We start from the raw sequence: 17,510 nt of genomic DNA, 5'->3' as shown, positions 1-17,510 counted from the left end.
CCTATGCTTGATGCATTTTTTGATTTTTAGTTCATTGCAAATTTCCAACAAATCTTCATGCCTTTTGACATAACTGAGAAGATGGGCTGTCCAAACAAGTCACTTCTAACTATGAGCATTGTCATTCAAATCAATCGCATGCTGTGGCATAAATGCCTATGCCCAGTAGTCCTATGTTACTGTGCATCATTGCTTCACTCTGTAAATCAGTTCTGCAAACGTGGATGGTGGTTTTTTATCTGCTGGAGAATTATTTTAAAAATAAATGACAACTTAAGGATAAGATTGAATTTAATATTGTTTTGAAATACTAGATACTTGAGAATGATGTTTTCAGGCTCTTCCTAGAAAATTCCTTTGAAGAATGCAGCAACAAATGTGTTCCTACTTAGAAACAAAACTGCTACAAATAGACTTCTGGAAGAGTTAAGATAGACATTTGTCACAGTTGAACAGTCATCTCTAATTCAAGATCAAGTTCTTTATGCCATAATTAGGAGCAGCTTTTTGTACAGTTTAGCAATGGGGAATACAGCTTATAAAATGGTTTTAATGGTGGGCTTGAACTTATTTCAAAAATCCTTCAAGGTCATGCCCTTTCACCTCTTGAGACCTGTGAACTGGATTGCAATGTAAATTGGGGAAGGTTGACTCCATAATGATTGAGCACTGCCTGTGAGAATTAATTCTTGAATCTGTTTTCAGCAGATATTAGCCAGCTACCCTCCATAAGCTTGAGCTTTTCCAAAATTCTGATGCCCATATCCTAACATGCACTAAATCCTGTATGAAGAATCATCTTGGACCCAAAACATTAACTCTGACTCTCTCTCCACAAATGCTGCCAGACCTGAATTTTTTCCAGCACTTTTTGTTTTTATTTCAGATCTCCAGCACCTGCAGTATTTTGCTTTTATTATTATGCACCAAATCCTGTTCACTTGTCACCCCTGTGCTTGCTGATCTACGTTTGGCTCAAATTTTAAAATTCTTATCCGTTTTCATTGGACATGGCCTTGCCCATCCCTACCTCTCCAACTTCCTCTACCTGTACAACTCTCTGAAATAGCTATGCTGTTCCAATTCTGGGCTCACGTGCATCCTTTATTTTCATTATGATGCTCAGTCGTATTTTGCTATCTAGGCTTTAATGTCTGGAATTCTTTCCTTTAAACCTTTCTGCCTGTCTATCTCAATCTTCTTTAAAACACTCAGTAAAACATGAAATAAGAGCAAAAAATGCTGGTAAAACCCACAGGTCTGGCAGCATCTCTGGAGAGGGGAACATTAACTGTGTTTCTCTCCATAGATGCTGCCAGACCTGCAGAGTTTTTCCAGCATTTTTTGTTATTATTTCAGATTCCCAGCAGCCGCAGTATTTTGCACAAGCTGTTTGTCATCTATGCTAATATCGCAAGTGACTCGGTGTCAGATCTTATTTGGTGATGCTTCTATGTAGCTCCTTGGGATGCTTAACTACATTGGACAAAGGAACATAGGACTTAGGAGCAGGAGAAGGCCCTGTGCTCTTCGAGCCTGCTCTGCTGCCTTTCAGTAAGATCATGCCTGATCTGGTTATGGTCCCAGCTCCACTTTCCTGTCTGCCTCCCCCACCCTACCCCCATAACCCCTGACCCCCATGTCTGTCAAAATTCTACCTAACATTGTCTTGAATAAATTTAAAGACCAAGCCTCCACTACTTTCTAGTGAAGAGAGTTCCACAGACAAACGACCCTCTGAGAGGAAAACATTCTCATCTCAGTCTTAAAAAGGAAACCTCTTATTCTTAAACCATGCCCCGAGGTTTTAGTCTCCCTCACAAGAGGAAAAAACATCCTCCGAGTATCCATCCTATCAAGACCCCTCAAGATCTTACATGTTTCAATGAGATCACCTCTCATTTTTCTAAACTCCAATGGTTATAGGCCCAACCTTTTCAACCTTTCTTCATTAGGTAAGCCCTTCGTCCCAGGAATGAGTCGAGTGAACCTTCTCTGAACTGCTTCTAGAGCAGTTATTTTTTTTCAAATAAAGAAACCAAAACTGTACACAGTACTCCAGATGTGGTCTCACGAAGGCCCAGTATAGCTGTAGTAAAACTTCCCCACTTTTATATTCTATTCTTCTTGCAATAAATGCCAGCATTCCATTTACCTTCCTAATCACTTGCTGTACCTGCATAAGAACTTTGTGATTCATGTACCAGGACACCGAGAACCTTCTGTATCACTGAGTTTTGAAATCTTTCTCCATTTAAATAGTACACTGTTTTTCTATTTTTCCTGCCAAAGTGGAGAAGTTCACATTTCCCCATGTTGTACTCAATCTGCCAAATTTTTGCCCACTTACTTAACCTGTCTGTAACCCTTTACAGACTCTCTACCTCCTCTTGACAATTTACTTTCCTACCTATCTTGGTGTCAACGGTAAAAAGTTGAGGACCCAACATTGATCCCTGTGGCACTCCACTAGTTACACCTTGCCAACCTGAAAAAGACCCATTTATCCCTACTCTCTGCTTCATGTTAGCTAACCAATCTTTTATAATATGTTAGCCCCTACACATGTGCTCTTATCAAAGGTTACTAAACAAGATGTGGCATCTTATCAAATGCCTTTTGGAAATCAAGTGCACCACATCTACAGTTCCCCTTTATCCATCTTGAATATTACTTTGTCAAAAAACTCTAATAGATTAATTAAACATGGCTCTGCCTGATCACATGATTTTCTATGTATCCTGCTATAGCCTCTTTAATAATGGACTCTAGCACTTTCTCTATGACAAATGTTAGGCTGACTGGCCTACAGATTCCTGCTTTCTGTCTCCCTCCTTCCTTGAATAAAGGTATTACGTTTGCTATTTTCCAATCCGCTGGGTCAGTTCCAGAATCTGAGGCATATTGGAATATTGCAACTAATGCATCTGCTGTCTGTGCCGCTACTTCATTTTAAGATCCTAGGATGTGGGCAATCCAGTCCTGGGGACTTGTCAGCTTTTACGTCTAATAGCTTTGCTAACACCTTTTCCCTGGTGATTGTGATTGTTTTAAGTTCATCCTTCCCTACTAAAATGCAAGTTGTTGCTAGGATGAGGTAAATTGTAGGCAGCAGCTGTGAGGACACTTGGAAGGACTCTGTGGTTAACATTTTTAAAGAGCACCTACTGTTCAGAGTCCATGAAGTTATAATCAAGTTTTATTTTTATTTTAAATGTTTTAAGTCCATTTTGATGAATTCAACACTTGTGCTTCATTGTCATTGATTTTTGTCTGCCTTAGCACTTAATCTGCGCAGGGTTTGATTTCAATTTAACATTTGTTTTCACAGATCCAAGTGTTTAATTTTCAGGTCACACATATTGGGTTGTTGCAAAGGCCTCAGCTTCTGCAATTCACATACTCCCAACTGGCGTTAATATTTTGATGTAATGGATATCTTGGGGAAAATTTACTTTAATTTTAGAACTTTATTTTTGAAATAGTGAGAGAGTCAGGATGAGAACCTAAGATGTCTTGATCATCCTTTATATCAATTATACAATTCTAGCTTTAATAAAGCTGTCCGAAAAGGATTTGTATTCACAAGAGTTGGCCATTGTTTAACCTCGAAGCCTGCTACTAACTGTCCTCAATATGTGACTTTCTGATGTGTGAATATTCTTCAAACAGGTGCATTAACACCTTCATGTTCCACTTTACTTAAACAGGCTGATTGGTACCTTGTCCATGCGATAAAGTACTGGTCCACATTTGTGTGTTGTCCCCTAGGCCCATCATTGCTCTTGTCTTAACACAATCAGTTTCTCCACGCTTTTGTGTTTCCTTTTGCCTGAAATGACCCTGGATAAACTTTCCACTTCTATCCTAATTCCAACATTATTTTGCTGTTTGTAGTCTGTTTGAACACCAAATCTTAGGAGACTCCAGCACATCTCAAACTTCAATCAAAATATTTGGTTTCATTGGAGCGTAAGATATTTATATATCAATCCCGTCTCTGGCTACCAAATGATTAACTTTTAGAGTAAATGCTAGTTGTGAAAAATAAATAATTATTTTAATATCATGTCACTTCAAAACAAATCTTTAGAAATAAGCTTTTTCTTTTGGAAGCCTTTTGTTGTAAATGTAGACATTTTTTCTATGATAGAAACTGAAAATGCTAGAAATACTTAGGTCTGACAGCGCCTGTGGAGAGAAACTAGAGTACTAGTGAATTAGTTTCAGGTTGGTGACCAGTTGTCAGAACTGGGAGTGCTTAACATATCTGGCAGTTTTTAAGCAAAGCAGGTAAAAGGGAGGGAAGAAATGGGGATGTTTGTGAAGGAGTAAAAGAGATTAATGATAAAAGGGATGACAGTGTAGGCAATAAGAGATGGCAAGTGGGGCAAGTAAAGAACCAAAAGATGCATTTGGAACCAACAACTGCTTTGTCACTGTTTTCCTACCTTGCTGTTGTATCTTTGAGCACTGTTCTGACAAACGGTCACTGACTTGAAATGTTGGCCAGAATTTTACCAGCCCGGGGTGGTGGCTTAAGAAGTGAGGGAATGGACGGTGAAATGCTGGCAAGCTGCAGCACTTCCAAACCCACTATATTTTCACCTCGGTATCATTCTGACGACTCTGAGCTGTACCACTTCTAATGTCAGTATATTCTTCCCAAAGTATGAAGCCCAGAAATAAAAGCAATAGGATCTACTCAGAACTTTGTACACCAGTACCATAGCTATAACTCCTTTAAATTCCAGTCACCTTGAGATAAAAGGCAACATTCTGTTAGCTTTTTAATTTTTTTTTCCTGTTTGCTATCTTTTCGTGACTTCTGTATTTAGATCTATAAATCTCTTGTGCCACAGTTACTCGCTTCTCACCATTTTGAGAATAATCTATCTTTCTTGGGTTCAGTATGGATGACTTTGCATTTCCCCACATTGAACTCCATGTACCAGTGTTGCCCATTCACTTAATATATCAATGTCCTTTGCAACTTTCTGCACTTTCCAGTAGGGGTTCCTGGAAAAGTTTAAGGAAGGGAAACTGGCTTACTTAACCCCCCACAACACAATCCTTCAGGTGAATGGGGTGGCAGGGAACGGGTGTATTTTGTGGAGTGTGTGATGGTAAGACTTGCCAGTGCTATGGCTGAAATGAGTTAAATCTGTATGGAACAGTGCATGCCCCCCCCCCCCCATGCGCTCCCTGTGTGGGCAGGGGTGGGGGTGATTCCCTAAGCTGAGAGTGCGCTCTTTTGCGCATGCGCGTGAAAGAGCGCACTCATCTCCTTGAGGCTAAGTGCAGCCTCAGGGAGATCAGTGCCCAATTCAAAAATGTTAAAAATAGAAAAATAAAATTTCCCTGACATGTCCCCCTCATGTGACAATGTCACATGAGTTGGGACAGGTCCATCACTTTTAATTAACCTTTTATTAAATTTTTAAAAACCTACATGAAACCTCATCCCACCCGTGGATGAGGTTTCTTGCTTTTTCTGAACCCCGCCAGGGCTGCTGACCTGCCCACCAACCTTAACTAGTGCAACTACTTTTTAAATGGCCAACTGGGAAATCCTGCGCATACTTTCTGAAATGGTGCGGAGTTATAAGGAAGTGAGCTTGCATTTATTTAATGCCTGTTGCAGCCTCAATAACTCAGATTTTCAGCAATGAAGTATCTTTTCTGAAGTATAATCATTGTAGTTGTGTAGGAAACAATGAATTTGCACAGAGCAAGGTCCCACAAATTGCAAATTGATAATGAGCAGATAATCTGTTTGTGAATTGGTTGGGGCTAAGTATTGACCAGGATCTCGCCTGCTCTTTGCCCTCTCTTTGAGAGGGCAGAGACAGCCTCAGCTTAACATTCGAAAGGAGATTTGTATTTGCAAGAGTTGACCATTGTTTGCAAATTTATTTCATAGTAAGTACTACTTTCTTTTTGACCGTGAAACTTGCCACTAACTGTCTTTGTTTTGTGACCTACTGAGGTTTGAATATTCTTCAAACTGGTGCATTAACACCTTCAGGTTCCACTTATCCCCTTAAATTAAACTCTCTCACTGCAGTATTGCCAGGGTGCTGCAATGAGAATATCAGCCTGGAATATGGGCTCAAGTCTCTGGAGTAGGTGAATCCAAATCCTTTTCACTCCAAGGCGAGAGTGCTACTACTGACGCACAGTTAACACAGCTATACAGCTTGAGCTAATTCCAGCTTCGATCCATACTGGGTTCTGAGTTAACTGTATGCTGGGGCTGCATTGAGAATGCTAAATTTAACTTCTGAATCTCCAGGTATGGAAGAGTAAGTTAAGTATTGATCAGAGTTGCATCTTCTGATTGATGCCTGGGGCACTCTGAAGTGCACGTGAGGTTATCATCAGAGGGCCCTGGAACTGTACCCGAGAATAAGCTCTAACCCAGGCTTGTCCAAATTTTTTGCTTGGGGAGCCACATTTCCATTTCTCTCTCTCTCTCTCTCTCTGTCGGGGCAGATGAGGACATTTTGGAAGGATAAGGTTTGGCACAACAGTAAACTGAATTTTTTTTTAAAAGTTGTACCCAGAAAAGAAAAAACTGAGTGAAAGTAAAGCAATGTCAAAGCAAGAAATTGATATTTTTAATAAACAAGAATTAATAAAAATGACCAGAATGAGGGGGTCAGTGTGTGTGTGCCAGGCCTACTCCCAGTCTCAGGCTATTCACTCACTCACCCATTGTGTGAGTGTGTGTTGGTGTGTGATGCTGAGTGAGTGAGAAACCTGAGACTGGGAGTGAGGAAGACAAGCGCACGCTGTCGTTCCCACACGTCCGTCCACCTTCCCATTAGCGTGCCTGCTAGCCTGCCCTTTTCACATGTCGGACAGCACCCACCCTTCCCTCAAAACCTGCTGATCAGCTATTGGAGGGAAGAACAAGCCTGTCATTGGACGAGCAGGCACGCAGCATTTTTTCAAAATTTTGACCATAATGTCTTCAACCGTCGAGCCCAACGACGTGGCTTTCTGGATTAAAATGCCTTGGGGGCAACATCCGGCCTGCAGGCTGGAGGTTGGACACACATGTTCTAACCCTTAGCAGTAAAGTGGGAGGCGTTGCTCTATTGGCAAGGGAATTTTAGGGATGGAAATTGAAGAAAAATTATAATTGGTCAGCTTACAAATGGGTTTTATTTTAATTGGGTGGTTACATCCTCGACCCTGAGTTTCAACTTAGAGTTTGATCTGTTGATATTCAGCAAGAATGGATTGGTGGGGAAATGCTGGAATTCTGTCAAAATTGGTTCTATATTTCTATTTTTGTTCAGTCCCGTGTTCATTTGTCTAATTTATTTATTCATTGGTACCAGCTATTACACAATTTTATTTACATGAAATCCATTTGAGAGGAGAGGCCGTTATCTTCTGGTTTTTTTTTTCTCTTGCAAAATGCTTAACAGTAATTCTGAAGTTCCAGTTTATGGTCTTTGTACCCTTTTTAGCTGTTCAGTCAGGAGATGACCATGAAGTTTGTGCCCAAGTATGGCCTTGTACTGGAGCTGAATGAGGATGGATCTATTAGGAGGAGCTTCCACGATCCTCATGGAGTGGTGGTGCCCGCAGTTAGTGAGGCAGACGAGCATGACGGATACCTGTACCTTGGTTCGTACTACTCCCCTTTTCTCAGCCGGCTGAATCTCAACGAGGTTTAACATCATAGTGTGGATTGAAGAGATTTCTGCTGAAGGTCATTCTACAAAAGCTAATTTAGAACATCCCGCCAACTGATATATAAACAAAACGTATTTGGAAAGGTTACCATGCTTTGAAGATCATAAACATGAATGTTCAAAATTTAATTTTTCTTGAGTTTGTCCTTCGAGATCAACAGGCTTCCTTGGTGGATTGTTAAACCTGACAATGAGGAAGGATTTATTGGTCTGTTAGTTATCAACCAGTTCATCGCTCTGAAGTTAGATAGGTTAATAAAAGTTAATAGAATTAACACATTGCACTAAGCCTATAATTGTACCTATTTTAAAAGTGTAGCAATCATATAAACCAATTTTGTGAAATTACCTGATGAACATTATGGACTTGGAAATTTACTGTTTAAGCGTTGAACTGCAGTGTTTGTAGTTTTAGTAATTCTTCTGCTTAATAATGTGACAGGTTTTAGGCTCAGTTCAATTGAGCATTGGATTTAGTTCAGTTACAGAGGATACATGTGGGTCACGCTTCATGGATTTTTAAATTTAGGAAAGACACCAGGAACTTGTTGACTGTGGGGAAAGATAGAATTAATGATTTGAATTCCAAATGGTGGCTCAGTGTTAATGGGCTGATGTTGGTTGATAACCAGTTCTATCTGTTAACCTTCCAGTACTTTTCTCCACTTTAGTAGTTTCAGGGCTTAGAGATTTGGAAAAATATTCCCTCATTTTCCTGTCCACTGCCACATGATTGCAAACATATGGAACAGACTAGCAATGAAGATAAATTATTCATAGCTAATTGATGTCTTTAAACCGTTTTGAGATGCTATCATACTAAATTGTTTTTTCCAGCGAGGTTTCATGTTTCTTGAAATGGGGATCCGTGGGTGATGGGTGAGATAGAATTTACATCAAACTATGCTGATTTGATGGACTAAATGGGATTTTCTCTTACCAAAATTTGCCTCTATGTACTGCTGTTTTGATTGCAGCATTCAGGCTACCTCAGATTGATAAAGACGTACAGGTACAGAAGCTGTCATTTCAGGTTCCTACGAGTTGGGCTGCTAAATGTTCTAATTTTGCAAGTGGTCGCAGCTATCACTTGTAGACAGCGGTGGGTCAGACTGGTGGCTGTTCTCCATTCGGACACTGGCTTGTCGTCTTGCTGCTTATTGTTTTCAAAATGAAGTTGAAAAATTCTTAACTGTTGCAAACCTGTTTTGTCAGTAGTACTGCTGGTGATGTGCACAGAAGAATGAATGAAAAGTGAACTTGCTGATAACATTTTTCGATTGCATGACTGGGTATAAGCAAGTCATGGTATGGTGTGTTACTGCATTATAAATTGGATCTGAATGTGTTTTATTTGTCTACCAGAATATCTGTACTGAAGATGGATGGACTTGTTGTGGCTTATAGTTTAGTTATTGTCAATGTATAAATTACAGCCTGATGCTGGGAGGAAAGATCACTAACCACATTCCCAAATGATTTAAATCAAGTTCTCCAGTCTGTCTCTGTAAGACAGTTGGTGCGACATTGCAGGATTGTATTTCTAGTCATTAAGATGTTCCAGACATCTAGATTTATAAGACTGCAGCATGTTTGTTTTACATTGCTCATTAAAAAGAATGACCATGCAGAAATGAGGAACTTCGTTTTCTTCAGTGTTTCGTTTTTTGTTTAATAATGTAGCACTATTTGTTGCTTCTTGTTTGTGGAATGCCAGGATGTGAACACAACTAATGTAATGACAGCCCCACACTTCCAGGTACCTGCGGACATAATTTCAGCAGAGGAGCAGAACCCATTAGGGGCCTCCTGTCATTTTGGCATCACTCAAAATCTGACTGAGAATTGGTTGGAACATTTCTATACCATCCCACCTCAGGCATGACATTAATGTTCCTGGTGGGATTCCAGGCTTCCTCACAAAACCTTATATTGCTGTGTGAAACAAGTGTCTGCCATAGCTCAGTACTACTCTCATTGTTCTGAATTAGAAGGTTGTGATTTCAAGTCCCATTTCAGACACTTGAGTACATAATCTAGGCTGATACTCCACCATTACTGACTGAAGGACTACAGTCCGAAAAAGCTGAAATACTCTGGCAGCATCTGTGGAGGTAAAAACAGAATTAATGTTTCAAGTTGTGACCACTCATCAGAGCTGTCAGATGTAGAATCATAGGATAGAATCATAGAATGGCCCATCATGTCTGCGCCAATCAAAAAACAAGCCACTCCGCCTGATCCAACTTTTCCAGCATTTGGTCTGTAGCCCTGCAGGTCATGGCACTTCAGGTCTTCATCCAAACACACTTTAAATGAGCTGAGGGTTTCTGTAGGTGGGCAGAGACGGAACAAGGGAAAAAATAGTCGAGGTAGGGAGAAATCAGTTCTGTGGGGCAGGAACAGGCTGAAACAATGGATCTAACATGGCAGTCTTGGTTGAGAATCTTGGGAATGAGGAAGAAGTGGGATGTTCTTGGATGGGGTTTGAGAGGTTGGAGGATACGTAGGGAAGATCTCCAGAGGAGATGAGGTCAGGGATAATTTGGGAAATGATGGATTGATATTTGGTGGGGTTCTGATTCATTGGGAAGGAGGAGGAGATGTCAGAGTTAGCTTCTGCGAGGTAGTGGTTGGTTCACCGAACAACAGCACTACGCTTGCAGGCAGGTTTATTGTCAATGTTAGTATTGGACCTGAGAGAATGAAGTGCTGTGAATTCAGAGGGCGATAGATTAGAATGAGTGATGGAGCAGCAAAATTAAGACAGCGAATGTCACAACAGCAGTTCTCAATGGAAAGGTTTAGAAAAAGTAAGAGGCCAGACAGAGGGGTGCAGGTGGAAGATGAAATTGGAAGACAAGAAAAGGTCTGCTGTGCAGGGTAAAGACTTGCCAAAGAAGTAGGCATGAAGGCAACGGAAGAAGAACTCACTGGTTTGCAGCGATTGTCATTCATTGAGATGGCATAAGCAGAGGCCTTTGATGAAGACTTAGTTCAGGACTAGAAAGGGGAAAATCAAGGATGATCATGAAATAGCGAGGGTCAGATTGGAAGAAGGGATAGGGATAGAGGAAAGTGAAGAAGGACAATCCAGTGCAGTGTTGGTATCTATGAGTTGACCATAATGCCTGAGAGGAAATGTTTTATGTTAAAGCGCCAGATGAAGTGAAAGATGAAATGGAATTGTGGACCAGCACAGCTTTGAGATGGTGAGCTGATGCTGCTGAAGAGGTTGAGAGGGTGCATGTGGGAGCATAGGCGACGGAGCAGTGGTTCAAGGTACGTTCAATATCGTGTAGGTATCTGTAACTGGGTGGAAACGTGAAGGTTATAATCCAGGTAGAACAAGTCTGAGCTGGAAATAGTTGCTGAGAAAAGAGGTGGCTGTGAAAGCAAGTTTTGTCTGATACGTGATCAAGCACAAGAAGAAATGGAAAACAACGAAGATCAACGAAGTAAACGCTACCATTGAAAATCCTGTCGGAGAGAAGAGCAGAAGCTTTTCGGGAGGTGGGTGGGCATTCCTAGAAAAGAAGTGACAGTGAATTAAAGCTAATACAAGAGCAAAGTGCTGGAAATCTGAAATACAAACAAAGTGCCGGAAGTACTCAGCAGGCTGGGGCTCAGCTGTGGAGAGAGAAATGGACAAGGGGGTCACTTGACCTGAAAGGTTAATGCCATTTCCCACTCCAAAGATGTTGCCAGACCTGCTGAGAATTTACAGCATTTTCTGTTTTTATTTCAGATTTCCAGCAGTTACAGTACTTTGTGAAGTGAAGGACAGATACAGTGTCAGACATGCTGTCTTTCAGATGAAATGGTAAACCAAAGCCCTATCTTCCCCCTCTGGTGAACATGAAGCATCTGGAGGAAGAGCAGAGGAGTCCTGCCTGGTATTCTGGCTAACATTTATCTCTTGACCAACATCACAATAAGGTTATCTGGTCATTATCTCAGCTTTTGACCACAGGATGTCTGAAAGCACTTTACAGCCACTTTTGAACTGTGGTTACTATTGTAGGGAACATCACAGTCAATTTTTGCACAACACCATCAAATAGCAATGAGATGTGTTTCCAATCCCACATAATGTGATTGACTCTTAATTACCTTCACTCAGTTACTTTGCCATCTTTTGGGGGCAACTAGGGATGAGTAATAAATTGCAAACTTTGCAGTGACTCCCACATTTAATAATGAGTAAAGTAGCAGCTTTTAAAATGCAAGTTGTAGTGATGGCAGAATAGTGGTAACATTGGCCCAGGAAAGATTTTTTTTATTCTCGGGATCTGAGCGTCACTGGTGTTACTCGTCCCTACTTGTCCTTGAACTGAGTAGTTTGCAAGGCTACTTCAGAGGGCAGTTAAGAGTCACACACTCATTGCTCTGAGTCTGGAATCACATGTAGGCCAGACTAGGAAAGGTGATGTTTTTATGATAATGTAATTATTATTAATGAAACTAGCATTTTTTTTCCAGATTTATTAATTAATTGAGTTTAAATTTCCCCAGCTGCTTTGGTGAGATTTGAACAACTAAGACAAGCTTCTGGATTTCTAGTCCAATAACATTACCAGTATGCAACCATCCACTGCTACTCACCTCCCTTTGATGCTGAACAGTTAGAAGGCCTTTTGCAGGAACAGCACCAAAGATCAGTGGGTGGGTGGGAGGCCATATTTGTGGGTGAGACTAATTCTGTTGAGCCTTTCCCAACCTTGAAATGCCTGGGGATTGGGGTTGCTACCCCTCCAGGATTAGTCTGGAGTCTCCAGGAATTGAAGATCAGTCTCCAGTCCAATGCTGAGTGCAACCCTGGAGAAAAATCATTTGGGATAATTGCTGTTAAAGTTCAGAGGTGAAGGGAAAAATCTGAGGCAGAGAATAAGAAACTGGCAGTCCACATGGAAGGGGGTCCAAAAGTCTTCTATAGGCATATAAATAGTAGAAGGGTAGTAAGAGGTGAGGTAATTACGGACCAAAAAGACACATGGAGCAGAGGGCGTGGCTTCTGCATGAATTTCCTCTGCTGTGGTCTCCAAGATTTCCTGCGCTGAGTGAGTTTGGAAGGATCCTCCATCGAAAGATTGCCCAAGAAAACTGGAGGAAGGTAAGTGGGTATTATTTTGTCTGATCGTTCTGACCTTGATCGGAAGATTTGGGCCATTGTTCCACAAAGTAACAGTTGGGCCTCACCTATTCACCATTGGAGGCTTACAGATATATCACTGACAGAAGTCTTGAATTAGAATCATAAAATAGTTACAAAAGAAAAATGGGCCATTCAGATTGATGAGTCCATGTGGGCCCCCTGCAGGAGCAATTTAGCAAGTCACACTCCCCTGCCCTTTCCCTGTAACCCTGCAATTTTTTTTCTGTTCAGTTGCTTATCCAGTTCCTTTTTGAAAGCCATGATTGAATTTGCTTGCACCATTTTCGTGCAGTGAATTGCAGATCCTAACCACTCACTGTGTAAATATGTCTTTCTGCATGTCACTTTTAGTTCTTTTGCCAATCATTTTAATCTGTGAACTCTGGTTTTGACCCTCCACAAACTGGAAGAATTTCTCTCTATCCACATTGTTCATCTCTCTTGTTTTTGAACTCCTCTATCAAATCTCCCCTGAAACTTTTCTAAGGTGAACAATCCCAGCATCTCCAATCTATTCACTCAGTCAAAACCCCTCATCCCTGGAATAATTCTTGTAAATTTTTTCTGCACCCTCTCTAAATCCTTTCCTTCCTAAAGTCTGCTGCCTAGATTTGAACACAATAGTTCGGCCTCAATTGGAATAAGTTCATGTTTCATAAAGGTTCGTCATAATTTCCTTGTTTTTGTGGTCTATATGCTTCCATTTATAAAGAATGCCCCTTTAACCACTTTTTTAAACTTACCTACCACCTTCAATGATTTGTGCACATATAACTCCTCCAAGGTCTTTGTTTCTGCACCCCCTTTAGAATTGTATCTCATTCTATATCGTCTTTCCCTGTTCATTCTTCCAAAATGTATCATTTCATTTTAAAAAAATTTAATCTGCCATGTGTCCTCCCATTCCGCCAGCCTCTCTTTGTCGGTTTAAAGGCTAACTGTCCATCACTACCCTCCTCAAAGTATTTCTAAGTTCTGTGTCATCTGCAAATTTTGAAATTGTGCCTTGTACACCCAAGTGTCATTAATGTATAATCAAGATAAGCAGGAATACTGACCTCTGGGGAACTCTATACCTACCACCAGTCTGAAAAACAGCCATTCACCACTACTGTTTTCTGTCACTCAGTCAACTTTGTATTCACACAGGCGCTGTCCATTTTATTCCATGGGCTTCAACTTTAGCAAATGCTTTTTGGAAGTGCATACAGACCAAATCAACCAGATTTACCTCATTAAGCCTCCTTGTTACCTCATCAAAAACTCAATAAAGTTAGTTAAACACAATTTGCTTTTAACAAAGACATGCTGACTCTCCTTAATCCAAATGACAGTTAATTTTGTCCTGGATTATCATTCCTAAAACCTTTCCCATTCATTGAGGTTAAACTGACCAGTTTGTGGTTGCTGGGCATTTGCAATTCTCTAGTTCTCTGGCACGGACCCTGAATCCACCCTTACTTCCCTCAGTATCCTAGAATGCAATCCATCTGATCCTGGTGACTTATCAACTTTAACGAAAGCTAATCTTCCTTCACTGCCCTGGGTGAAAATCCTGTAACTCCCTCCCTACCTGCACTATGTACGTACCTGAATCACACAGACTGCAGAGGTTCAAGAAGGCAGCTCACTACCACCTTTGCAAGGGCAATTAGGGATGGATGATAAATGCTGGCCTAGCTAGCAATGCCCACAGCCCATGAGTGAATAAAAAAAAATACCTCCACTTGATTAATTTTTAGCCCATCCAATGCCTCGACTACCTCCTCTTTCACTATGACTTTGGCAGCATCATCTTTGGTAAAGTACACATTTCATACCTGAGCCATGCCCTCTGCTCCATGTGTCTTTTTGGTCCCTAATCACCCCACCTCTTACAACCCTTCTACTATTTATATGCCTATGGAAGACTTTTGGACCCCCTTTCATTTGAACTGCCAGTTTCTTATTCTCTGCCTCTGATTTTTCATTTCTCCTCTGAACTTTCTACATTTAACAAAGTTCTCAATTGTATACCAATCTGGCGCCTGTCATACATACCCTTTATCTGGTTAATTTTACCCTCTATCACTTTCTTATCCAGCAGGCTCTGCCCTACCTTATCCCATGGTGGTATTTTACTCTGATTGTACCTGAACTATCTTCTCTTTAAAGGAAACCCATTGTTCTGTAACAGGTTTGCTTGCCAATCTTTGATTCCAATTTACCTGGGAAGGATCCATTCATAACCCACTGAAATTAACCATTCTCCAATAAAATATATTTTACTCTAGATTGCTCTTTGTCCTTTTCCATAGCTTATCTAAACTTTATGAAACTATGATCAATTGGCTTTGGGTTTCTTTTTTTTGTGTATCTCCTTTGTATTCAGGTGTTAACAGGAGAGGAAGGGTAGGTTTTTAAAAATTCATTATGGGGTGTGGGCTAGGCCAGCATTATTGCCCATCCTTAATTGCCCTCGAGAAGGTGGTGGTCAGCTGCCTTCTTGAGCTGCTGCAGCCCCTGTGGTATAGGTACACCCACACTGCTGTTAGGGAGGAATTTCCAGGATTTTGACTCAGCGACAGTAAAGGAACGGTGATATATTTTCAAGTCAGGATGGTGGGTAACTTGAAAGGGAATTTCCAGGTGGTGGTGTTCCCATGTATCTGCTGCCCTTTTAAGTGGTAACAGTCATGGGTTTGGAAGGTGCTGCCTAAAGAGCCTTGTCAGTTTCTGCAGTGCATCTTGTACATGGTGTACACTGCTGCCACAGTGTGTCAGTGGTCGAGGGAGTGAATGTTTGTGGAAGGATTGCCAATCAAGCTGGCTGCTTTGTCCTGGATGGTGTCAAGCTTCTTGAATGTTGGAGTGGAGAGTATTCCATTACACTCCTGACTTGTGGCATGTAGATGCCACAAGTCAGGAGTGTAATGGAATACTCTCCACTCCAACATTCAAGAAGCTTGACACCATCCAGGACAAAGCAGCCAGCTTGATTGGCAATCCTTCCACAGGGTTTGGGAAGTCAGGAGGCGAGTTACTCGCTGCCGGCCTCCTAGCTTTGACCTGCTCTTGTAGCCACAGTATTTGACTCATCCCATTCAGTGAATGGTAACCCCCAGAATGTTGATGGTGGGGGAATTCAGTGATGGTAATGCCATTGAATGTCAAGGGGCGTTGGTTAGACTCTCGCTTGTTGGAGATTGTCATTTCCTGGTACTTGTGTGGTGCAAAACTTACTTGCCACTTGTCATCGTAAGCTTGGATATAGTCCAGGTCTTGCTGCATTTGGACATAGACTGCTTCAACATCTGAGGACTCATGAATGCTGCGGAGCATTGGGCAATAATCAGCGAACATCCCCACTTCTGACCTTATGATGAAAGGAAGGTCATTGATGAAGCAGTTGAAGATGGTTGGGCCTGGGACACTACCATGAGAGACTCTTGCAATGAAGTCCTGGAACTGAGATGATTGATCTCCAATAACCTCAACCATCTTCCTTTGTGTTAGGTATGACTCCAACCAGCGGAGAGTTTTCCCCCCGATTCCCATTGACTCCAGTTTTGCTAGGGCTCTTTGATGCCACGCCTGGTCAAATGCTGCCTTGATGTCAAGGGCAGTCACTCTTATCTCACCTCTGGAGTTCAGCTTTTTTGTCCATGTTTGAACCAAGGCTGTAATGAGGTCAAAAGCTGAGTGACCCTGGTGGAACCCAAGCTGAGCATCAGTAGGCAGGTTACTGCTAAGCAAGTGTTGGTTGATAGCACTGTTGATGACTCCTTCCATTATTTCACTGATGATTGAAAGTAGATTGATGGGTGGTAATTGGCTGGGTTGGATTTCTCCTGCTTTTTGTGTACAGGACATACCTAGGCAATTTTCCACATTGCCGGGCAGATGTCAGTGTTGTAGCTGTACTGGAACAGCTTGGCTAGGAGCACAAGTCTTCTGTGCTAATGCCAGAATATTGTCAGCGCCCATAGCCTTCTCAGTATCCAGGGCCCTCAGCCATTTCTTGATATCACGTGGAGTGAATCAAATTGGCTGAAGACTGGCATCTGTGATACTGGGGACCTCCAGAGGAGGCTGAGGTGGATCATCCACTTGGCACTTCTGGCTGAAGATTGTTGTGAATGCTTCAGCTTTATCTTTTGCACTGCTGTGCTGGGCTCCTCCATCATTGAGGATGGGGATATCTGTGGAGCCTTCTCCTCCAGTGAGTTGTTTAATTGTCCACCACCATTCATGACTGGATGTGGCAGGACTGCAGAGCTTAGATCTGACCTGTTGGTTGTGGAATTGCTTGGCTCTGTCTATCACTTGTTGCTATTACACAAGTAGCATTGTGTTATAGCTTCACCAGGTTGACCCTTTTTTTTAAGGTAAGCCTGGTGCTGCTCCTGGCATATCCTCCTGAACTCTTCATTGAACCAGGGTTGCTCCCCTGGCTGGATGGTAATGGTAGAGTGGGGGATCTGCTGGGCCTTGAGGTTACAGATTGTGGTTGTATACAATTCTGCTGCTGCTAATGGCCCACAGTGCCTCATGGTTGCCCAGTCTTAAGTTGCTAGATCTGTCTGAAACCTATCCCATTTAGCATAGTGATAATGCCACACAACACAATGGAGGGTATCCTCAATGTGAAGATGAGACTTTGTCTC

The 17,510-nt window shown here is 41.6% G+C and overlaps 1 protein-coding gene across 5 annotated transcripts in view; it reads left to right on the top strand.

Moving 5' to 3' along the window:
* Positions 1 to 17,510, top strand: part of LOC121270856 (adipocyte plasma membrane associated protein) — a 71,784-nt gene that overhangs the window by 40,175 nt on the left and 14,099 nt on the right. For 4 of the 5 annotated variants that reach the window (XM_041176432.1, XM_041176425.1, XM_041176400.1 and 1 more), the window contains one exon: positions 7,482 to 9,343. The exons of the other annotated variant lie outside the window; for it this stretch is intronic. In XM_041176432.1, coding sequence (XP_041032366.1) covers positions 7,482 to 7,691 — 210 coding nt within the window. In that variant the 3' untranslated portion in view covers positions 7,692 to 9,343. Of the gene's footprint in view, positions 1 to 7,481; positions 9,344 to 17,510 lie in introns of those variants that run through there. 5 annotated transcript variants of the gene reach the window in all.

Source organism: Carcharodon carcharias, chromosome 2, assembly GCF_017639515.1.
Source record: "Carcharodon carcharias isolate sCarCar2 chromosome 2, sCarCar2.pri, whole genome shotgun sequence".
Taxonomy (NCBI): domain Eukaryota; kingdom Metazoa; phylum Chordata; class Chondrichthyes; order Lamniformes; family Lamnidae; genus Carcharodon; species Carcharodon carcharias.
Note: the sequence above shows the minus strand (reverse complement) of the source record. Positions and strands in the feature narration are given on the sequence as shown.